The 25,319-nt window shown below is 38.7% G+C and overlaps 1 protein-coding gene across 7 annotated transcripts in view; it reads right to left on the bottom strand.

Annotated features, from left to right (window-relative positions):
• The window catches only part of Dmd (dystrophin), a 1,091,134-nt gene that overhangs the window by 47,776 nt on the left and 1,018,039 nt on the right, over nucleotides 1-25,319 (bottom strand). For 4 of the 7 annotated variants that reach the window (XM_050128228.1, XM_050128226.1, XM_050128231.1 and 1 more), the window contains 7 exons: nucleotides 14,485-14,651; nucleotides 12,207-12,318; nucleotides 10,221-10,357; nucleotides 9,480-9,518; nucleotides 4,940-5,005; nucleotides 3,822-3,887; nucleotides 936-1,094 (listed from right to left, as the gene is read on the bottom strand). In XM_050128228.1, the coding sequence (XP_049984185.1) occupies nucleotides 936-1,094; nucleotides 3,822-3,887; nucleotides 4,940-5,005; nucleotides 9,480-9,518; nucleotides 10,221-10,357; nucleotides 12,207-12,318; nucleotides 14,485-14,651 (746 nt within the window). The remainder of the gene's footprint in view (nucleotides 1-935; nucleotides 1,095-3,821; nucleotides 3,888-4,939; nucleotides 5,006-9,479; nucleotides 9,519-10,220; nucleotides 10,358-12,206; nucleotides 12,319-14,484; nucleotides 14,652-25,319) is intronic. The other 3 variants (XM_050128227.1, XM_050128232.1, XM_050128230.1) reach the window with 1 other exon arrangement.

The raw sequence follows: 25,319 nt of genomic DNA, 5'->3' as shown, positions 1-25,319 counted from the left end.
TATAAAGAGCTGAAAGGCTAGTAGCGGGCAGAAGGGACTAGATGAACGGCCGCCAGCTTTTTCATGCTGAGGTGACATTCTCCCTCAGGGCACTGGGTCTCAAATACAGTATGTCCTCTAGATTAAGAGGTCTTGCTGCCTTGGGCTAACCGAAAGAGATGAAAGTATTTAAGTGCTACAGATTTGAGCAGTCTGGCCTTTAAAGACTTGCCTGGTGGCACTGTCTGTAGCAAGCCACACTGTGATTACAGGTGCTTATATGAAAAGGTTCCCTTCACCAGGGTACCCGTGGCATAGCAAATGTAAAACAAAAGGAAGAGGCCAATGATTTGTATTATCCTGACACCACACAATGGTCTAGATCCTTACAATTTATCCGCTTTAGGCATCATGAATTTTCTTTTTTTAATAATTGCACTTTTTTTTTTTACAGTTAATGGCTAACACCTGGAATTGCCTACCTAATCTGCTATGAAGATGAACAAAAGCAGTAACTTCTCTACTTGATGATGAAAAACAAGAGGAAATACTGTTCCCAAATATGACAAAGCCAATGAATCTACTTCCTCTAATGTTTATGGTAATATGGCCAAACATGTAAAATTTATAGAACCACGAATTAAGTCACTTAGTTTTTCTCTTAAATTCTCTTTCCAGATACAAATATATCAAAACCTATGGCACACATGCAATAAACCCAATGCCCCCATTAGCATTAATCCTCTCGCACCTAAATTAGGAGGTATTTATTAATCATGCTACATGGCACTCATTTTCTTCTTTCAGACAAGAAGTGAATCTGCAAAAGGAGCCGAACAGATTATTTTCGCAAACAGTTAGACATTGAGTGACTAAGTGAAGACTCCTGGCACTCGTCTTCGTGTGCAAGCGTGTGCACTCCGCTTACCAATGACACAGCTACAGAGAAAACTCACCTGTTTTCTTCCTCAAGATCTGCTAGGATTCTCTCTAGCTCCCCTCTTTCCTCACTCTCTAAGGAAATCAAGATCTGGGCAGGACTACGAGGCTGGCTCAGGGGGGAGTCCTGGTTCAAACTTTGGCAGTAATGCTGGATTAACAAATGTTCATCATCTCTGGAAAATAAAATCAAAGGTTTTGGTTTTTCCACCCCCCTTATTTTGTTTTGGGGTCAGGGACTCAGATGTGTATTTGAAAATAGAAACATTTCTTTGCTCTCAATAATTAGTCAGACCCTTCCGTGCCCCTATTCTGAAGACATTTAGGTACCGCTGTAGTGATGGACAGTTTAAATTGTTTCTTTTTTCAAAAATCCACATGAAACTTACTGGCCTATTTACACAGATAAATGAAAAACAGAATTACAGAAATACTTGGGAGTCTATTTTAACACTTTAGCCTGTTATCAATTAACAAATACTTTTTAAAAAAAAATAACAATGGCCATTTAATTCTTTTGTTAGTAAGTATGTCAAGATGATCTGTTCATTAGCCATGGTACTGATACTGATTGGGCAGGGAGGAGGGAAAACATAGTTCTTAAAATAGGAAATAGTGTCTTCAGTGGAAGGCAAAAACCCGAAAGAGCTGCTTCAGCCAGCTAATTTTAACTTATAGGCCTCAGAGGTGGGATATCAGCAATAACTAACCCGTGGCTAACTGGTTGTTTTAAATACTGTTTAGATATAAATACAAAATTGAAGGGGGTGAAGACATTAAGGTGACTGATTAAAAGAGGATAAGAACAACTCATTCCTTAGGCTGAATCTTAAGCACTATTTCTGTTGCGGGGAGGGCAGAGGAAGGCATATTCTGAGAGGCAGTTGCAGTCTCCTGGCAAGAAGAAACTTTCTAATAACATGCAGGAGAAATCACTCGAAGAATGAAGTGCTCAAAGTTTTTGAAAACTCCATTGTACCTCCAGGTTCTAGGAACTTCATTTTCTTCTTAATGAAACGCTAAAGCTCCTTGTTTCTGGTTCCATGGCGTTATCGTGAGCACATGCTACCTTTTGCATACCCACTTAATTTGGGTTTTCCGGAGGGGATATCTGCATAGCCCAGGCTGGTCTTCAGTTGGCAACCCTTCTGTCTCAGCCTCCTGATTACTGGCATGAGTCTGCATGCCTAGCATGCCAGAGCCACCACATTCTCAGTTTGAAAAGATCAGGTCCTTAGGAAAATGTTCTCATGGCTTCCATTTTGTTGTCAGTCAATAGAGAGAAGTGGTGGAGATGTTACTAAGTAATCCCTGGAGCATTGGGATACATTGCAGTGGGTGACTACTTGCCTAGCATGCATAAAGCCCTCCTTAACACCACAAAAATAATGATAATAATGAATATTATGATTTTCAGTGGCATTAAAAAGAAACATTTAAATGAAATCAGCTGATCCATCAAAACTGTTGCTAAACAACAGGGTGAAAATGGATTGCATGTCCTCAGAATGAGCTACAGCTAAATTTTGTTGTAAAATAAAGCAATCAAGGTCTTTATCACATAGCTAATATATTAGTACCCTCCTCAAATTCTAAAATTTTATTGCTGTGACTTCCCACATTTAACTGGAGCCTATACTTGTTGTTAAGTTTTCTTCCTGTTCTCCGCGGCAGTACCATGACTGCCAGTGACTCTAAATTAATGTGGAAGCGTGAGAGCATCTTCAATACAAAACTGGGTAGCCAAATGAGTGAACCATTCAAGCCTTTATACGGAGTTGGTTCTTTAGCTACTCACTTTCCTGCTGGAAGATCAGATAATAGCATCACAGTTTTAATTGGGGAAAGGATATTTGTTTGAAGTAAATGACTGGCTGTTGATGTCTCTCTTATTATATTGGTCTCCTCTATGTACTAAATCATTTGGAATTCAATAATTACATAGAAATCCCACTTTAATACAATTTGCTTTGGCTTAATCCTTATGAAGGTCCCTTCCTCATCTGAGCAAGATGCTGGGTTCCCGTACATACTATATAGGATCACTTTACTATGCTTCCATTTGCCTATTCTCCAATATAAGATGTTAAACCATTGTCTTACTATGTCTTATCAAGCTAAAAGCATTAAAATTCTTCTCTGCATGTTATGTGTTTGGTTAGTGGGTCCTCTATTTCCTCCATACCCTCACGTCTCTTCCTTCCTAATCAATATCTGCTTGGATCATAGCAATGGTCCTGTGTATTCTGTACTATGTGCACTGCTCTAAACTGGTGATGATGCCTCTGCTTTGGAGCCAAGTGTGTTCTTGGCCATTTGTAACAGTAATACATCTCCTTCTTAAAGTGTGATCAAGCTAGCTTATCACCCCAGTGGCAAACTGAGACCTGCATTTGTCTTCCCTCATCTGGGAACACTTCACAAGACTGTCTTTCTATATGATGCTAAAGCACAACAGTCTAATGAAGAAAAATGCCAACCTAACAGTATATGGGAATAGATATTCTATGGGAAGACCACATTTCCACTTCTCACGAGTGGAGGAAATCCGACTTAGTTCATACTTTCAAATGTCATCCTATTCCTTATTCCAGTGTGCTCAAAAACTAGCCTTTGATCTAAGTGTTTGAAATCAGTAATTTATAGTCATAAGGCATTAAATAAATGTAAGTAAGGCGTTTTTTTGTTTGTTTGTGTTTTTGCTATTCTGGATTAATGCTTGTATTTGTATGAGCTCATTCTGTGCCAGGTTTTAAGAACTAAAGAAAAAAGTTAATGAATGGCTCCTTGAAAGATCAAATGAATGTGATGTTAGTTCCTATATCCTGTTTTTTCCTACCTCTGAATCCCTCAAAGCAATTTTATTGTCAGGAACATTTTGTAAAAAGAGATAGGATACTTACATGCTCTCATTAGGAGAGATGCTATCATTTAGATAAGATCCATTGCTGTTTTCCATTTCTGCTAGCCTGATAAAAAACGTAAAAGCTCATTAAAACTTATGTGACTTCTTAGAATCTACTCAAGACCTATGCGAACATTCCTGAAAACTAAGGAATAACTCATGGCAAGAGGAGAAAGGAATCCTTCAAATTAAAGGATGTGTGTGTTGTCTTAACCAGTTGAAGCAGCTAGTTAGTAGCTTTGCACTTTTAATGTAAAAACTACCAGAAGCTGTATTTTGTTGCTGTTTTTTCTTGGGGGGGGGGGGATTTTTCCCCCATAGATCAATCTTTCTTTCTCTGAGGACCAGTCTTTGTTTGCAGAAGAAAATCTTCCCTAAAACCAAATCCACACCTTACACTTGCCCCTTGTCTTTTAAGACAATTGTTGCCTTTCACTGATGATAGATGATATAGCTAATTAATGCTTGCCACAACGGAAGAGCATGTCCAGTAGTCAGGAGGTTGATAAGGGATGGATTCACAAGTGTTCTGTGTGTTCTGTCACCGATTTAATAATAAAGCCTTTTGACAACCAGAAAAAGTTGAATAGACTTATTTAACAAGCACAAGATAAAATTAGTAGTTCAGCGTTTAGGACTAAAAGTTATCTCAAATACAAAGAAGGTAGTAGAGAAAAGTTCAAGAGTTAGGAACGTTGTATCTTCTTAAAGTACATTGCGTCAAGGAAACACAAATAAAACATCAGGGCTTTCACATTGTTTAGGTAACACGGTATCATTTCTCCACAGATTAATATCTAGTCTAGTAGTTTGGAAGGAGGTTCGAGGACTTACAAGCCAATTTAGCAAATGTGTTCAGAATATAAAACACAACAAAGCTACCAGAAATGTTGAGAGGCCAGGGTTAAATTAGATTGTTCTGGACCCATGCTGTTGTTGGTATCCAAAACCTCCATGCAGTAGAATGGCATGCACGTTAGAGGGCAAATTGATTAGTAGAAATCAGAAAGGACTGAGGAAGAGAGAAAATATATATTTTTTAAAATTATTATAGGTTAGCTCTCCTTGGTTAGTTATTTCAATCAATATTTCCCTGGCATTCAACTAGTCTCATACCTGCTAGCATAATGCTCAATGCGTGAATGAGTATCATCGTGTGAAAGCTGGGGGGACGAGGCAGGCCTATAAGGCAGAAAATGTGATTAGTCATAGATACCATCCATTAATGGAGAAATAGCCCCCACCACACACTCCTGTTATATGCATGGCTTAGAATGACTTTATTCTAAGCATGCACATGTAGGTAGCTGTTCCTGTATATAAGACAGCATCAAATATTTTAAATTGAAATTTGAGAGATGACTTCTGCTTTTCCTTAAAAGCCATAAAAATAAAAGAAAAAACTCTCTAAAATGTGTCAATTACACAAAAAGGTACGGGGGGCTGAATCTACACAGCATTACAGCCTCTCGGCTCATACATTTTCATATATGAGCGTGCTGGGGCTGTCTCAGAACTGTGTGGTTAAAACTGGAAACAGCTTACACACGTCTATGAGAGCATCTTTGGGTTGACTGTAAACTGTGTATCCTTAGCAGATTTATAGTCAAGAATTTTAGTTCCACTGAGGCTATTCCATTCTAGTACTTCTTTAAATTCTATCTACCAAGATGTCTACAGAAGGAAGCTACCTGCCAATTTAACGGTAGCATTATGCTAGTATGCTCTGGGAAAAAAAAAAAAAGGAACAACGCAAGATCATGTAAGCATTTTTTAAAGAATATCTAAATTTAGTAAGATGTCATGTATCTACGATAGTTTTTACGGGGGCTAGTGTGCACTCAAATCCAGATGGGCAAATAAGAGAAAAGGGTGAGTATAAGTTCTGTAGGCAAAACCAAAAGGCCCCTGTCTTCAGTAGACAGGCAAGGATTGTGGTAGGGTTACCTTTTTTCAGACTTCATAGCTGATCTACTCATTATTTCAAAAATTTTTTATATATTTTGGATTAACTTTACCAAGAAAAACCCAAAAAAACAAAATTTATTCCAAAAACCAGTTTGGACTTGTGAGTTTTGCCCTATTTGAAAAGAATAAAAGATCTTTTTCCATTTCTCTCCTAATACAGAAAGGACTTAGGGAAAGAAAGGCATGAACCCAAAATCCAGCGTAACATGCACAGTGAGGTCTGTTGTTTAGCCTAATACCCAAGCAGCATTCAAAGACTTGGTCTGAACATGAAGATGAAAATGTTTGATTTTCTTCTTAAATTTCTGTATGTATGTGTGTGTATGTATGTATATGTCCCTTTTACCCAAAGGGACAGCCTGCCTCAGTGTCCCCCTCGAACCCCCAACCCAGAACCTTTCAAACTTGTCAGCTTGAGTGTGGAGGCTGTACATACATACACACACACATATATATGTGAAGATGAATGGATATATACCGCTAGGTTTGCATAGAAAATATGCTGGAAATTTCTATTTTTTTTAAATATGAAACATTGTGTTAAGATAATTACAACACACACTTAAACCAATGACCAGAGCACTGGAGGCCTTCCTTGAGAGATAAAGGTTTTATCATATTGTGGAGGTCAAGTCCTAAAATATGAGACCAGTGTTGTCTAGGTCAAGTGTAAAACATGTTTTACATTTTCATGTGAAAGCAAAAGAGACAACTATTCAACTTAATAGGCAGATCCAAATATTCCCATGGGAATCTTCACTATATTTTTGAGTTAATCTGCTATTTTTATAGAATTTGAAATAGTTTAAAGAAAGCTACAAAGTTTCATATAAAATATGTATATATATCGATATATATATACATATATACATAAAATAAGCTAAAGCCTACCACTGAGGAAAACATATTAGCAGTAATTTTCATTATAATAGTTACTATACTGGTAGTATATAGACAAAAAAAAAAAAAAAAAAAAAAAAAAAAAAAAAAAAAAAAAAGAAAAAAAAAAAAAAAAAAAAAAAAAAAAAAAAGAAAACACAAGACCTTGAAGCAAAGCTACAGCAGGAGAAGAGGGCATGTAAATCCAAAGCACATTAATGCAATCTTATCAAAGGTCTTAAACAGAGCTGTAATTCTTAGCCTCAAGGGTAATTTCCCATTATTTTATATATTAATGCACATAGTACCTAGTGCAGCTTGCATAAGTATACGAACTGGTAATAGTTAGGAATCTGGAAAAGTACAAGAGGCACTTGCTAAACCAGACAAGGAGTAGAATAATTTGAAAACCAAGAATTAGTAATAATTACTCCAAAAAATACCTTAAGTAGTAAGCCTCCAAAAGCACTTTCAAAGGAGGATAATAATATGGCTACTGCTTCCTGCTTTGTAAATACAGAGCAATATACCAACCAGGATCATTTCCGATTATTCCTAAGAATCGATTTGGCCAATGGCATCTCACGCATGCGTGTGAGAATTCCATCAGCAGGCTCTCATTTACTCCGATTTCAAAGCAGAGGAGCTCCGGCAACATTGCTAGCCTGCCTCATTTGTGGATAAACAAAACGAGAGGCCTATCCTGGATTCAGTTTAAAATACTATGACAGCTACAAAGAAACAAGGGTTTTATCTAAGCAAAAACAAAAGATCTGTATCTCTGGAAGCTGTCCAAGTCTGTGTTCCACATTAAGTAGATTAAATACCACTATTATCATAAGATGCTCCTATCCCATATATTTTAACAAAATAAAACAGGTTAGTACCTAATTCTTCTGCTTGAATAGGACAGTTTTACAATAGATTTTTCTATTTTATTAGAAAAGTCGGAGTAAAAAGTAATAAAATGAGAGTATTAAAGAAAGTACAGACTAGCATGTGGATTTGTTTTCTTCCTCCAAATTAGAACACCCCACACACTCTGAAAAATCTAGCCAACTTTTCCTAAAAAGGCAACCAAAGAATATGTTTTAGTTGTTACAAAAGATAAATTAATAAATAAGTGATTTTGAAAGCGCTTCAAGGATTAAGAAAGACAAACGTCCTCAATTTAAAAGAAGTCACTGCCACCTGACTGTGATACTTTCTCATTAACATAGATTGGATCTTCTCCTTTCCTTTCAAGAAACTGTTTCCTATTCCTTTTAGTCAAACAGTAAAAAAAAATTTCTTCGGAATCCTAACTTTTCAGACTTCCTCCCTGGTTAAACTTCCTCTGGCAGAGGAAATCTACCTACTTGATCATCTCAGTACGTCAGCAGATCAAGTTTCAAAATTGCTTAGTTATGAAGGCTTCTGACTTCTGCAAACAGAATGCTCAGGTTGGGGAAAATAATTACCGTCATGCAAAACTACAGCCTTATCGAGCAACTTTTTATATTGTGTAACCATTTGGAATAAAGAAAAGGGACAATGCACTATTTGTAAGTATGGTATCTCAAAATTAAATGGCACAATAATGTGAGATTAAAAAAGAAAACGAACTCTTCTACTTCCTTTGGCTATTAAAGACCTAAAATACATCTCAATTCATAGCTTATGTTTGTCTCTATATCTTTGGGAAAAAAAAACATTCTTTAGGTTCAGTTAAATTATATGGTGAGATAATATAAAAATCAAATCAATTAAATTCTCACATAAGCCAGTCTTTCAAATTAGTTGTTTTCCCGTTGTTACAGGACAGAGCTCCCAAACTTTAATTTGGTAAAGCATACTGTAAAACAACAAACTATTATGAAAACACTATATAACATTTATGTAGGCATACTTTTTTTTGCTAATGTACACAACAAAGGTCTCTAAAAGATTTCATAGATTTTAATCTTTAAGGAGGTCTCACTGTGGTACTCAAGCTGGTCTCAAACTCCAGGGCTCACTTAAGCAGTTCTCCTGCCTCAGCCTCTTAAATAGCTAGGTGTTTATCACAATACCTAGCTCCAAAATAGTTCGCTAACAATGTAAGCTGAAATAAATCATTTGTGTGTTATTATATTATATTAGTAGTATTGATAAACACCAGTAGCACAGACTACAGAGCACTCCCTCCTTGTTTAGAGGCATAACTGTTTATGAACTGAGTATTTTAGAGAGACGATAAAAATAAGTTTAGCTTACAAGTCAGAATCCTACATTTGTGAAAATTTTTCAAACCGCATGGCATAACCTACTTTTTAAAAACATCCACACACTTCACTGAAATTAGTCAACCAAACTCAGTGTCATACTCTAAAATCTATCCTGCTGATTTTTACTAGTCCATTGAGAACTGCTTCCAAGGAACACACCATGACCCTTCTGAAGGTCTCCATGTATTACTTCTCAAGAAACATGGCTTTCAAATGCTATTATCCAAACGGGAGCCTCTTTCTTGCCTATATTTGAAGGAATATTGAAAATATAAACACGTCTTCCAGGACTACAGCTAAAACCTGCAGAATTCTTTTCAGTTTTATTAGAACTCAGAGCAGAATTACTACTGACTAGCACTTCAGCAGAGAGACCTGCAGCTCTACCCAGAGCCTCTGTAAGCTGTGATAGGCCTTAGTGAGAAAAAAAAAAGACAGGAAATTAGAATGTCTTGAAACCAAACAGAGCAAAATAAATAAATAAATAAACAGATAAATAAATACACAGAGCAATCAAGCAAGTGAATGCTGGTGATCGCAGCACCCTCGGCAAAAGTACTCACACAGAATCTACTGGCCAGAAGTTGATCAGAGTAACGGGACTGCAAAACAAAACACATGAGGTGGTGAAAAGAGACACAAGCAAATCCAGCCGCAACAGAACTTAAGAAAAGGGCAAAAGAAACCAACAAAAATCCAACCAAAGTATGTCTGAATCATGGAAAGCAACAGCCAAGTAAGAGTGAAAAGTGAATGAAAAGCAAAACAAATCGCTGTGTGATTGCCATCAGAGGACAGGGAGAATCAAAGGAGGAAGTTTCCAGGAGGCAAAGCCTTCATCCAGGTGACCAGCAGACGCATTTCTACTTACTGTGAAAGCCTTCCCTGCGCCTGGGTATTTCTCTCAAGTGGAAAAGAGTGACTAGATATGACCACACAATTAGATACAAAAAGACACATGTCCACTGGTTTGTGAGGGAAGGAACTCAAAATGAAATACTGGCATCACTCATCTGTAAACAGTCCCCAAGCTCTTAAAAGGCTTAGAAGGCAATTTGGACTTCAGTATTATTATTTTTTTTCCTTCCTTTGACTTTTGGAAAAGATAGCTGTCAAGGGAAAGTGCAATTGAAAATCAGCTTATTTGCCTTTTATTTTATTTTTTTAAAGCTAAAGTCAATCCAAAAAGAGAGAAACTGAAGAGACTGTTTGCATTTGGGAGTGAAGGAGGGTATTTGGTTGGGAGGAAGGAGTTCAGATATGTATATCAAATGGAAGTTTGCTTTGTGTTTGCCACTACTCACGTTTCCATGTTGTCCCCCTCTAACACAGTCTGCACTGGCAGGTAGCCCATTCGGGGATGCTTCGCAAAATACCTTTTGGTACGGAATTTGTTTTTCAGTACCTTGGCGAAGTCACGGACATCTTCTCCAGATGTAGTCTAAAAGGAAAATCATGATGAGAGCAGCTTTAGGAGAGCGCCATTTAAAAACAAATGGCCACCCGATCTTCATCGTCGTGGCACTGTGTTCGGAACCAGGGGGATATGGGAAGGATGAGCCAAGGCCATGGAATCAAACTTTCCTAACTTGTGTGAGTTACTTATATTTATAAGACATGTATCAGTGGGAAAAGAGGGGCATTAAAAGCTGAGAAGACCGTACAGTTGGCAAAGTGCTTGCCACATAAGCCTAAGCTTGGATTCCCAACAGCCACATGAAGGCCAAGCATGGTGGTACCTATTTATAACCTTAGCACTGGGCAAGGCAGAGACAGGTAGATCTCTAGATCTCAGGTACCAGCCAAGTAACCTGTGACTTCTAGATTCTGTTAGAGACTGTGTCTCATAAATTAGCGTAGAGAAAGATGGAGAGAGACACTAATCTTTAACCGCTGGCCTTCACACACACACACACACACACACACACACACACACACACCAAAAACACACACAACCCCACAAAAATAAGTAAAGATTAAGAAGAATAAATGAAATATTCAGACTATTTAGCTATTCAATGAATGCTAGTTTATAGAAGACTTAGGCTAACTAAGTTTTACTCTACTTTTCGCTACTTTAAAGCTACTTAGTTGACATTAATATCAGAGTTCACAAACTGAATAGGAGATAATTCATAGCACGGTGGGTGTGCTGTCCAACACTGATTACCTTTGTAAGAGGAATAACAGTGAGGAAAACAGTTAAATGCTTGCAAGGACATCTGGTGATGGATGAAATCCGTGGCCGAAAGCAGAGCAGAGCCCCTGTAAATCGTGCTAATAAAATACAGATTTTGATCTCTAAAACTCCAGCTGGGGCCTGAGAGTATACATTCCTGAGAAGCTCCCGGGTGCATTCATGTGGCATTTATGTGTCTCTATGATCCCTGAGCCTGTGGGCTTGCCATCTCACTAGGACTTTTCTCAATTCCTGATAGCTAGTGAATATTTTCCTCGGACATGTTAGAGGTTTCTCGACTTCTTATAGAACCTTGAGCCAACTTTTTAACCTCAGCACGACAGAGTCCTCATCTATCAAAGGGGAATAAAATAACAATACCTGCTGGGTGGTGGTGGCATGTGCCTTTAATCCCGGCACTTGGAGGCAGAGGCAAGCAGATCTCTGAACCGAGGCCAGTCTGGCCTATAGAGTGAGTTCCAGGACAGCCAGGACTACACAAAGAAACCCTAACTTGAAAAACAACCAAAAAAAAAAAAAAGAAAGAAAGAAGAAACAACACCCAACACCCCAAAATAATAATATTAAAACCAACAGTACCATTGCACATAAAGCCATTTAAGAGGTAAGTACTTAGTTACCATGTAAATGAGTAATCAAGTATTGTCATATGAAGCATATTTTACAAGAGTCAGTTGCTAACGTCACAAAGCTCAAGGTGAACAACAGCGATCGAGGGTAGTATGGTGTGCTTTTTAAGGAATACACATACTATTCTTCTCCATTTTCAACGTGCCCTACGGCCATGAGGCTTCCCTATATGATTGCTAAGGTTGTACAAAAGAAATGTGAGGTGGCCTCCCTACAACCATGCAAAAAGAGAACAACGTATGCATTCATTCCAAGTCCTAATTGAGTACCAGTCACCTCTGATGGGTATTAGGACCTGCGTGGTACAGACATAGGGTGGTGGAACTTAAAAACAGAACAAATAAAAAGAACCACCCCCCCAAAAAAAAAAGCAAAACCAAGAACTAAGTATGACTTGCAATATCCAAATCTAGAATTCCTCTTAGGTGAATGAACGCATGTCAGGAGGACATTAACTTACCGGAGTGCAATATTCTACCATGGGGTAGTGCATTTTATGACCCTTTGCCACTCGACCAGAAAAAAAGCAGCTTTGGCAGATGTCATAATTAAAGTGTTTTAGACTTCTGTACCTGAAAAAGAACAGAAACAAACACATATGTACTTCTTCAGGTCACAGGCCCAAAGAACACTCTAGGAAACCCTCCACCACACTGCCAAGTGTAAAAACAAAGTAGCCTTCATTAGTCCTGCATAGTAAGCAATGACCTCCCACCCCAGGCTTCTCCAGTGCCTTTTCTACAGTATCAAAACATTTTGGCAGAAAGATTATCCCGTACACATATGGAAGAAAGAATGAAAAACTCAACCCTTATTTAAACTACATTGGAACTCTTTCAGATTAAAAGGGAAAGGATGGGCAAACTCCTAGTCTTTTAAAGACCAAATACTCAACTTTGAAAGAACTTCAAAGGGAACGATTGACAAGACTTTTCTGAAATACTAATGATCACAAAATTACAAAAATGAAGTTACTCATAAGAAATCGACGTAAGAACTCCAATTAAAATAACTGTTCGTTTCATTACATAATCTGTAATTGGCTGGCATGATTCATCTTCATGTCAATTGGACAATTTCTTCTCTCCAGAAATTCCTCACCATATTACTCAAAAATGACACCCTCCAAAAAAGCCAACAACAACAACATTGAATTAAATGGAGGATTTTCTCATTTCTCAGGACTGGTTGGTACATTTTCCTTCAGACTCAGAATACTACATATTTGTTTCAGTCCCCCTGATTTTTGCCTTCTCAGATAAGAGCCTCAGCCAATTCAGATAAACATATTCTTGATGTCACATATGGGGAAGTGGGAAGAAAAGCTAGCATTTCTTTTTTTTTTAGATCTCAACCGTCATTTCAGAAGGAGTAAGGAAGAAAGAGAAGTGTTGATTCTTAAAATAATCTAATTTGATAAGGGCAAAAGAATTGAAGGGTTAAAAAGAAAAAAGACCATTCTTAGGTCCTCCAAAGCACGGTCCTTTTTTTTTTTTATTTTATAAAATTTTCCTCTGTTGTATACAAATCCCACTGGCTCAGGAAGCTGGCTCGGGAAGATAAGAAGGAATGCAGTCACCTGCAGCTCCCCTCCCCATCTTGTAGGCTCTATAGTACCCTTCTCACCTGTCCAAAGCCAATAAGGAAAAAAGGTATATTCTTATAAGGATCTGTCTAACTAGGCTTTAGAAACCTGTAAGGCTTTTTTAAAAAAGCTGCATGAAATTACAGGAGAAAAAACATCAATGGTAAAAGAACAGTGTATTTTAAGAAAAATAGAAAATAAAGTCATAAAATATATTTAAGCACAACTAGAAATGAATATTTACATTGGCTGCTACGTGAATTCAGAAGGGGCATAGCTCAATAGCTGGCGTAAAATCCTGTTGTTGATTTTTGCTATGGAAAAGGCTCATATCAATCCAGATGTTTAAATGCATCATCATTTCAGAATTAGGACTTGGGATTATTATTAGTTTAGTTCATTTAAAAATATCCTACTTCTCCAAATGAGTCAATTGTTTTCCACGTCATTTTAAGAAGAGCAAAGTAATAGCGTGCTGTTTCCTATTTCTCTCACCTTTACACTTATAAGGAACGCTTTCTGTTTTTAGCTGCTTTGTGAATCTCATTTGCTTGCCTACCTTTTATTCCCTTAGGATTTCACCAGGATACTATGGAAAGAAGAGAATCAGATTCAAAGAAAAAGAAGAAAGTTCTCAGATGCCTGGAATAATTCTTGTTACTTAAGGGGTAAAAAGAAGTACTGCCAAGTGAGAAAGAAACTGAGCTACCAGGATGCATGCGTCTTCCCAGAATAGAAGCAACTCTTCGTTTTATAACTGATTCTTGGAGAATTTCTATAAACAGAAAAGGCCATGAAAAAAAGAAAACAAGGGTAAAAATGTTTGAGTTCCAGGAAGGAGGAGGCACAGTTCATCTGGATGCCCTTGACCAACAAATAACTCTGTGGAGACAGGTACTCTGTCTCGCCCAACCCCAAATGTGGCTGCGAAGAGCTGAAGAGTGAAGGTGGAAGGAGACATCTGCCTAATGAGTCAGGTCCACCAAAATAACCCTGTGATCAGGGGAATGACAGCCGAGATCGATGCTTTGGCTGCATCACTTTCTCTCCTGCTTTGGAGAGGAACAAACTAACAGCAAACTGGCATGGGAGGCAAAAGACCAAGTCATGAAAAAGTCAGAGACGGTAAGGTTATTTTGTCGGAGCCCAATACCTGAATCCAATGATTGGGCACTCCTTGCAGATGTTACACTTGGCCTGGTGCTTGGCAGTTTCTGCAGCAGCCACTCTGTGCAAAACGGGCAGCCACACCATAGACTGGGGTTCCAGGCGCATCCAGTCGAGGAAGAGGGCCGCTTCAATCTCAGGTTTATTATTGGCCTGGGAAAGGAGAAGGGATTGGAGGAGAGGCGGCAAGAGAGTAAGAAGGCATTAATTTGTTTAGGTAATAAATCAAAAAGAAAGAATAGCAAGAATCACAGTTTCTCAGCTAGGTCCTCTGCTCAGACCCTGTTATGGTCCCCTTACCATCTACCAGAGACAATTACCTCACTTAACTATTAAATGACAACAAGACAAAACAAAGAAATCGGCTTAAAGCAAAAGCAAAAGCACACAGCTGAATGAGATTAGATTTACCTCTAAGTTTCTGAACGGATACGTGAAAGTTGGCTGGAAGTAACAGCAAAGTGTTTACTGTTTAAAATTTAAAGGAACGGTAAATACCTCAAGAACTATTGATTCTTTTTTTTTCCTTCTGCAGGAATTCCTTTTCATTGACCCCCAGTGAAGGACTTTAAATTTTAATCTAGTTCCAAAGTCTCATATTCACACTTAAGAAAACAGACACAGATCGTGATAGCAGAGAAGCAGCTTCTCGAAGTATATACTGCTAACTGATGGCAAAGCTGGTTCCAGTCCCCAGCCATCCTGGCTTCTGGCTTCTACCATGGTGCCCCAATGCTTCTTTATTTCTCTCTCTCAAAGCCGCATGACTCATTTCAGATAGTACAATCATCTTAAAACCCTCAAAACGGATTTACCCATTGGCTAACTGATGCCATTGTCTTCATGCATTTTAATCATATGGTGTGTTTTTAACCCTACATGATTGTAATTTTCTATCTCATTAGATTGACACACACACACACACACACACACACACACAAAATGGATTTATCTCTTTACTGCTTTCTTAGTATCAGTCATGCAACTGAAATCACTTCTGTCTGAAGTATATTCTTTACAGTTTTCCTTTGGAAGATGTCTATTGAATGTAGATTTCCCGAATTCTCTTTCAAAATATCTCCCTTTTAAGCAATAGTCTTGACAGCAGTGTTTAGTGGATATAAAATTCTATATGGAAGGTTCTGGGGAATGTTTGCCCTCTTTTCGTCTTAGCATAATGAAATGTTATATTACTTTTGTCTCCATTTTTGTGCTGCTACTACTGAGACGATTGCTATTGCTATGAAATTCATTGTCCTTCTCTAGCCTTGAGTTGCTCCGTGGTTTTATTTATATTGCTTAGAATTCAGTGAGTTCCTGAAATGTGGCTTAGAGTATTAAGTCAGCTCTAGAATCTGCTCAGTTGCGATTTCACCAAATAACTTCTTCTGCATTCCTTCTCTATTTTCCTTGCCCAAGTGTCAGACTTCCACGTTCTCCATTGTACTAATCAAGCCTTATGTAGCATCCTCCCGTTTATAACCCTTTATTTGTAAACATCCATGTCTAATCATTTTCTCTGTCCTATTATCTGCAAAAATCCATTTCCTCAGCTACATTCAGTTTGCTATAAAGTTGTAAATTTTTTAGAACATACTTATCTATTTCGTGTGTATGTCTGTATGCCTGGGGGTATGTGTATGTGTATGCACCTCATGCATGTAGAAGACTCTCAGAAGAGAAGTAGCAGAGAAGTGGAACGGGATTTACAGATGGTTGTTAGCCACCATGTGGGGGCTGGGAACTGAACGCAGATACTCTGCAAGAACAGCAACTGTTCAGAACTGCGGCATCATCATCAGCCCCTAAAGTTTTACAATTTCAGTTTTAAACATTTGAACTATTGTGAATTTTCTTTGCAGTGCGGGAAATGAGACCTATTACCCTGAAAATGGTAGGTCAGTACTATTGAACTATGAACTTAACACTGCTTATCCTATTTCTTAATACCTAGGCACTCTACTTGGTCGGTTTCAAAGGCAGTTACAAAGCTTATATGTAGTTCCCAGAAGAGGTTTTCTGTCAGGGTCAAATATGGGCCTCTAGTTTTCGCTGCTATCTTTTACTTTTCTACCAGCACAAACATCATTTCAAAATAGCCTGCCTGGCTGAATCAGCATGCTCGGGACCAGCACAAGCCTGCACCAGGTCCTCTGCATATGACGTCCAGGTAATGCTTTCCTGGGACTCCTGAATGTGCAAATGAGTGGGTCTCTGAGTCTTGTGCCTTCTTTTAGGATCTTTTCCCTCTATTGGCTTGTCTTGTCCAAGTTCGGTTTGCAAGTTTTGGTTTTATCTTACGTTTTGTTGTTGTTGTTGTTCTTGTTTTTAATCTGCCCTATTTCCACTCACTTTGATTTCTTACATTCTTTGCTATGGAAGTTTTTTTTTCCCTATGTAACACTCTATACATACTTTCTGAACATACTTTGAAATACTGAATAAAAGCCCCTTCTCCACAGATGATTTTAGATTTGGTCTGCCAAGAAAGTGAGGGTCTTGGACCATCTAAACTGAATCTGTGGCATGGGATTCAATACAAGCACTATGCAAAGTGTCATCCCACTCCGCCCCCTCAGCACAGACCTTGCTAATAAAAGATCTAACAGACAAAAGGGCAACTGGGCTGAGACCTCCCTGACCTTGCAGCACTGACCACTTCAGAAGTACCACAGTCCTTCCTTACTCCTAAGGACAACTTATCACCAAAACAATAAGCTACTTAACCTTAGATGTCCTTGCTACAAAATGGTATCAATTCAAACCATTGACCAAAAACCTCTGCCAATCCCTGTTCTCTATGTAAGAGTCATCACAGACAAACTGTGGAATTATTTTTTTTAAAGGAATCACTGAATGTAAAGATGAAAGAGATCATGCAAATCAATTCATTCTTTTTGGACTGGCACCATGGAGCTGTTATTCAGAGTCCAAACTCTCTTCACCAGTGTCAGTGTGTTTGTACGGCTGCTGTCTAAGTAGCAGCCAGGTGAGAAGGCAGACATCCCTAAAGGGTGTATAAGGGACCCCAGTCAGTGACTCATCATGCTGAGTTGAAATCACAGCAAGCACACAAAGGACAGAAAAGCTCTATATTCACAGCCCTAGAATCCAAACCGAAACTCTGCTACTCACTGTCCATGCGATCTGGGGAAAATATCTTTAGCTTTATGCCATAATGTTCCTCTGGTTTGAAATGAAACTTTTTAACGTTATCTGCTTCACAGGGCTATTTTAAGATTATATGAGTTACCAGACTGAAAGCTATCTATGTCGGTATTTGGTATATAGCAAGAAGCCTGTTTTCTGAGGTTATCATTCCCAGTATCATTGAACTGATTGGAAACTTAGACTCCAAGGCTTCATATATGCTATCTTTGCACAGTCCTTTCAATAGTTATCATCCATCTTTGGCTCTTCCTTTTCATTCCTGTTTCTTTTATTTCTTCGTGTGGCATGTCTCAGGTTGCCAACACCCGTCAGAAAAGAATTCCCTAAATATGTTCTACTGCGAATGATACCTCCATTATTCTGTACCGGGACGAATCACCTTTATTTGATCTAAACTACAGTTTCTGCACAAGTCAACTCTCTAGGTCCGTGTTTTCCAGTAGTACATCCAGCAAAATCCTTTATGAAAACAAGGTTGGTTAAATTAATTAAAGATTAATCACTGTAATTGTATCTTATACCCACCTCTTAAAACATTTCACACTTTAAAATACTTAACACTTTAACAGTTAAAAATGAAGGTCATCAGTGAAAAACCATGCCAAGCTATGTTTGACCTCCAATTTTCCCCATTTATAATTCAGTGACCCCAATAACTTTATTCACTTCTAGTTGATAAGGTCTGTGAGTGCCACAGCACATTAACACTCAGCTGAGCATTGTGGGGAAAGCTGTTCTCTTTGGTTACCCATAGTCCTTTCACTTTATACTTGTCTTATTGGGATTTCTTTCCTTTCACATCTGTCCAGAAATTTCCTATTGGTTTGAGTCCACTGTAACCATTTCATTGGTTTAAGAATCCTGACAACAAGAAATTAGCCATTCTCAACTTAGGACTTTTCATATTTCAAAATATGTGCTCTCTTTTCACACTGAAAAGTTACTGGGGGAAGGCAAGCATGGTGACACACGCCTTTAATCCCAGCCCTAAGAGGCAGAAGTAGGCGAAGCTCTGTGAATTCAAGGCCAGAGTCTACATAGTGGTTTCTAGGGCAACTAGGGCTATGTAGAGAGGCCATGTCATAAAAAAGGGGGGTGAGGAAGATTAGTGCTGAAAGCCTTGAATAGACCGAGGGCAAACATTAAGACATACTGCGAGAGCCTACATGTTTAACATAACGTGTGATTCTGTCCTCTCTGGCTGTTGAGTTCTCCCCAGTAGCATCTTCTCGTCTGTGCTGCACACATTCCTCCATCACACAAAGACTTAATCAGAGGCTTTGTCAAAAGAACTGCCAAGGACTCAGCTACAATATGTCCTATAATCATCTCTTGCTCCACTGGTCTAGAAACCAACTTTAGCAAAATAACCCTTTCTAGCCAGGAGACAGACCACTATAGAAAAGTGGTAAATTGAAAAGCATTACTAATTCACTACTATTTATGGTGTGAATCTACTGATGCTTAATCCGAATGTATATATTTAATCTGACTTATTTTTAAAGGATAGACTAATGATGCATTAAGAGACATGCGACAGGGTAAGAATTCGTCCCTAATGCAAAGTACAAATTATAACGTAAAATATCCCTTCATTCCCAAAAAAAAGAACAAGAAAACAATCTGAGTATGAGTCAGCCACAAGAAGCCATAAAGAAATACAGGAGGGGCCAAGGGCTCAGTAGTAGGGCACATGCTTAACATGTATGAAGCCCTGAGTTCCATCCCTAGGACTACAAAAGGGAAGGGGCTGGGGATATGATTCAGTGGATGGGAGATCTTGCTGCATATGCATGAAAACTAGAGTTCAAATTTCCAGCCACATGGGCCTGAAACACTGGGGCTTGAGGGTCATCAACTTATCTCCAGGTTAAGTGAGAGACCCTGGTTCGGGGGGACCTGGCAGAAAGTGATGAAACAGGATACCCAACGTCCTCTTGTGGTCTGGGCATGAAAAGGAGTACATGTACCTGCTCACACATGTATACATGCATCCCACACGCACACAAAAGGGAAGAAACAGAAACAAATGCATAAAAGAAGGAAACTCCATGCCTATAATGTGTAATTAATAGTAGGGAACAGAGACTAATCATATTGAAGGTCATGTGAGAAGAAATGATCTCATTACTCTCACCATAGTTCAATCCCTTCGTGGAAAAACAGTGTCTACAGAAGGGAAGGGGCTTCTAGTCCTCATCCCTATGAGCTATTGAAAGTTGGTGGCTTCTGCTATGGAAGTCAGTATGGTGGACCCTCAGAAAACCAAGAATAGATCTATTTCAAGATCCAACTCTTGGGCATATACTCAAAAGACTCTACATCCTGCCAGAGAGTTACTTGCTCATCTATGTCATTGCTGCTGTACTCATAAAAGCCAAAAAAGGGAATCAGTCTAGATGTCCATAAGCAGATGAATGGATAATGTAACTGGAACATTAACACAATGACATATTACTCAGCTATTAAAAAAACAAAATTATGAAATTCACAGGTAAATAGATGAGGCTAAAATAATCATCTAGAGTGAGATAACCCACACCCAAAAAGAGAAGTACCGAATGTAATCTCTTCTGTATGGATGTTAGCTTTTAAGACTGCAATAGGTATGCTATAAGCTATATAACTGTAGAGGTTTGGTATAGAGTAAGGGAGTAGGGAAGATGGAAGGATCTTACAAAGACAGGAAATTAGAATAGATAGTTATAGAAACATGGGGTGAGACTGGAGTAGGATAATGAAACAGACAGGGAGAGGGAAGAGAGAGGAAGGGGCGATATGGAGAGGGACAACTAACACTAAGGGCTATTTGAGTGGTCATATTGAAAACTACTACTGTAGAAGCTTCTTAAAATATATACATACATGAAGGGAATCTAAATGGAGTCTGAAAATAATGGAGGAGGTGAAGTCCCAAACTCAACATCTTTTCCCATCAAGTGAAACACCCAGTTCGAGGAATGGGTGACATCTAGCAGAACTGCTGGTCAAACAGGTTCCATGGATACCCCTAAACAACTCGGGTTGTTGGCAAGGCTTTTGGTTGCTCTTCACAAACTGTTGGTAAGGTCCCATTACTGAAGACAACACCGCCACAAAAATCAAACTGGTGTCTACTAGACACTTTAAGTCTACTGACCAATGTTTGCAGTATTGGAAGGTACTCTGCACACTATCAGAGGAGAGGGAAACACAAACACACACGAACCCTTAGATTTACAATGATGACCTGCAGCTAGGATGTGTGAGTGAAATTGTGGTACAAAGCTTGTGGGATTAATGAGGCACTATCTGACTGGATTTAAAGCTCAGACAATGAAGTGAAACCCACGCCTGAAACGGCCTGAGTGACCAAGAACCTGAGACTTAGAGAGGCCATGTACCTATGGGAAAAGCAAACACTACTGTTCTACTAAAGGGATACAGCAATAAAATGACCCTTAACGGCATTCTGCCATACCCATAGATCAGTATCTTGTTCAGCCTTTATCAGAGAAGCTCCATCCTGTGGCAGATAAGAACAAATACAGATACCCACAACTGGAGGACATACTCAGAGTGAGAGACCTTGGGACAAAATGAGATATCTCCATCAAATTTCTCCCCTTGGGGCTCAGGTAACTTTGTAGAGAGAAAGTGGGTAGACTGTAAGAGTCACTAGAGATAGAAGACACAGCAGAAACAGGGTCTTATAACACACAACACGACTGGCACACATGAACTCACAGAGCATCATGCACATGGCCTGCAAACACCTAAGCCGGATAAGGTCCCAGCTCTGAGAGTGTAAGTGGACACAAGCCCCCACCTCGAACCAAACGAATCTTCATTTGCCAACTGCGTGCAAAGGAAAACTCAGTTTTCTCCAATGAAGTCTCACTAGGTACAGAAACTGCGCTTAAGGGTAGGCGCCATGTCCAGCAATGGACAATATGAATCAACTGAATAGTATTTTTATATATTTTTTGTCTCACAATGCTTTGTTTGGGCATGTTTTATCTTACTGCTCTTTTGCTTGCATAATACGTTTTCTGATTCTGTGTCTTTATGGTTTTGTTTCTCTGTCTATGTGTGTATGTGTTTCTCTCTCTCTCTCTCTCTCTATATATATATATATATATATATATATATATATTATTGTTTTCCTTAATTGCCTGTTTGTTTTCTAAAGAGAGATAGAAGGTGGAGTTTGGTGGGTTGGGAGGATCAGGAAAAGTTGAAGGAAGGGAACTATGATCAAAATATATTTTATGAAAAAATATTTTCCACTAAAAAAGCAATTTTCTTTAAGGGTTTGACTTCCTAATAGGGGGACCATGATCCAGTGGAAGGCCCCACATCCAAGGACAACACAAAATGGACCTGGCAGGTTATTTTTCTTTAAGAGACTGGATGTGGCTATACATGCCTTTGATTCCAAACATTGGGAGGCAGAGGGCAACTTGTTCTATACAATTAGTTCAAGGTCAGCTAAAGCTACAAAAAAGGCACAGTAAGTTGGGAGCTGGTAGAGAGATGACAGATGGATCTAGGAAGTAGGGGGAGAGGGTAAGTATAATCAAAATACATTGTGTGAAGCCTTCAATGAATTAATAAAAATATTAAATTAAAAACAAAACAGTGTCTAATTTTAGGGGCCACCACTAACCCAGAACTTAGAGGAGACTTGACATAAAAAGACAACAATAATTTAGGGGTTTGAGAGACCAAAGAACTACTTAAGGGAAATAGGAGTATTTAGCCATGAGAACAGAGGGAGAGAGGAAAAGAACAAGCAAGAAAGAGTGGCTGAAAGGCGATGTAATAACAGTTTTCAATTATGTGAATGGCTCTTGCATAGGGGCTTGTGACCAGCTGTTCTATGCCTCCACTGGGGAATGAACAAGAAGAAACAGGCATGAAGAATTTAGGCTGTAACTCACACGGAAGAATTTCCTGGTGCTGAAAGTTGTTAAAGCATTAGTGTGAATTACCAAGGGAAGCAGTAGACTGTGCGCTTTCAAAATACTAGAGATTCTCTGGTGCTTAAAGGTTGGAAATTTCAACTTTCTTCCCAGCTCTTAAGATACAAGAGCCATCATTTTGCCTCTTTTAGAATTGCTCGCCAGTGCCAGCTGACAGCACTGAAGATAAGATATGGGGGTTCACACTCTTATTCCGTTTCCATCTTTCATTTTTATAACAAAACTACTCTCTATCCCCATGGTATATTTTCTCTGCTTTTGTCTGGCAACAAAGAAGAAGGAATTAAAAATCAGGCAAGCTTCTATAAAGATCTAACCGAATTAGAGTTAAATCCAAACTGAAATTGCATTTTGGTCACAGAGAGAGAGAGAGAGAGAGAGAGAGAGAGAGAGAGACAGAGACAGAGACAGAGACACAGAGAAAGACAGAGACAGAGATACATGACTGGGTACTAAATTGATGAGGCGTTCTAAATAAAAAAAAGAAGGCATTCAATGAATTGAGATGATTCTTATGGATTCCTTACATACATAAAGCCTCGGGCATTCTGTTTTGTCCATATCAAGGATGATTTTAGCTTCAACCTTAAATGCTGCTTTTAAGTAAACTATGCAAAAGGTAATCTATGCCCTGGGTTTTCTTTGATGGATGGTGTTATTTTGTTTTTACTTTTGTTTTTGGCAATACCCCTTTTTTCCTCATTCATTGCATATGCATATAAAAGGTGCCCTGGTTCCTTCCACCGTGATAAGAAGGGTTTGGAAGCATCTTGATTTTCCTTATCTCTTTGTCCTCATCTATCAGAACTATCCAGGGCAGAATGTGGGAATTTGAGAATATAGCTTGGTTGGTAAAGGGCTTGTGTAATATACAAAAAGCCTTGGTTCTGTCCAAAGCATCATATAACATGGGTGCAGTGGTACACATCTGCATTTCCAGCATTTAGGAGGTGGAGGAAGGATGAGCAACCAGAAGGCAAGGTCATTCTTGGCCACATGCTGAGTTTCAGGAGACCAACCTGGAATATGTGAGACCCCATATTATCTTCAAATGAAAGAAAGAAATAAAAGGAAAAGAAAAAGAATAGATTTTATGCATGAAAGTTAAGAGAAACGATTGGTTGTCATTAGTGTTATTTTGTCACAGCATATTGGAGGGTGACTTTATGCAAGTGTCACTTTTATACAAGTAAGAGAAAAAGCAGTTAAAAAAAATCCTGATATCTAGAGTTTCTAACCAAAGTGTTTAACTACCAATATAAAAAATGTAAGAATATTAAATGGCAAGTTTGGAGGTAATGAGTTGCTGAATTATCAAAAAGGACTGACTGCTTGCTGGCAGATCCCACTGACTACTGGCTTTTCTCTCGCGATAACAGCATCATTTTATGGTTAAAGAACAAATACAACGTGGAGATTTCTCAGCAAGCTACAACTTTCAGCTATCAAAATACACATATCTTCTTTGTAAGGGAAGACAACTAGCATCTCTACTCTGAGGCTTATGGAAACCATGACAAAGCTTAACAAATCTAAACAGTCTATATAGAGGACACAGTCTATAAGAGTTTGTATCTAGTTCCTCTTGCAATAATAAAGCTACCAAACGGGAATCAAGACTTGAATATCCATTCATTAACTTCTTTTCTTACAATGACAGTTATTCAAGGGCAGGGACTTTGCTTCAGGGCCTTCTCTAAGACTTTGCAGATTTAATTGCTGGTAAGAATTAATTTCCAATGTGGTCACATTTTAAAATGGAAGACTTGTAAGAGCAGAATGAATTTAGAATGAAACCAACAACAGAAAAAAAAATGGCCTCTTGATCCCAAAGCACAAAATACTTACACTACAAAGGTAATCTATGCAGGAGAGAACAACATATGTCCATTCTCAAACTGCCCAAAATTTCCTTTTAAATAGGTTAGTATAAATGTCAGCTGGGCACAAACCTTAGTCCCAACCTTTAAGAGGTGGATGCAAGAGAGTGCACAGTTTGCAGTTCCAGGTCATCTTGGCTATATAGTGAGCCAGTCTGGGTTACATGAAACCACTACTTAACACACCAAACAAACAAATGCCTCTCTGCCAGACTATCTGTAACATAACTCACACAAAAAGCTATCTGTAGATTTTGTAGATTTCTTAAGATTGACTTAACTTAAGACATTAAGAATATATAAAATTCACACCGAGAGTTTTAGACAACTCTTCACAGGTGAGTAAGCCAGACTGTTTTGGTCACTCCATGAGAGTGAGAAGAGGCTCTACCAGCATCCAGTAGACAGAAACCAGGATGCTGAAGCATCTCATGATACACAGGCCAGCCTCCCACAAAAAAAGAATTACAATAATTATGGCCTTAAGCATCATAAGCACCAAGGTTGATAGCCATGACGCACTTGTCAGAACTAAGAAGCCAATATGGTTCATCAGTAATAAGAGAAGAGCTGACTTCCCTGAGAACCCTACAGGGGGGCTAGCTGGAAGGCAGCTATCTCCTGTAAGATAGAAATTAGGCACCTGTGATGGGTCTGCTCAGCTCTTGCCTGGAAGAGAAATGCTGTATTCACTCACATACTGTGTATAGAGAGAATAAAAAAGACTGACAAGTAAAACGCTCCAGAAGACGAGCTTGCGAGGATGCCTGCTAAAACTGTAGCCCCTGACTTGACAGCAAGTTGTT

Source organism: Alexandromys fortis, unplaced genomic scaffold (assembly GCF_014885135.2).
Source record: "Alexandromys fortis isolate MF-2015 unplaced genomic scaffold, M_Fortis_MF-2015_v1.1 scaffold_265, whole genome shotgun sequence".
Classification (NCBI taxonomy): domain Eukaryota; kingdom Metazoa; phylum Chordata; class Mammalia; order Rodentia; family Cricetidae; genus Alexandromys; species Alexandromys fortis.
The sequence above is the reverse complement of the archived record's forward strand: the minus strand, read 5'-3'. Positions and strand labels throughout refer to the sequence as shown.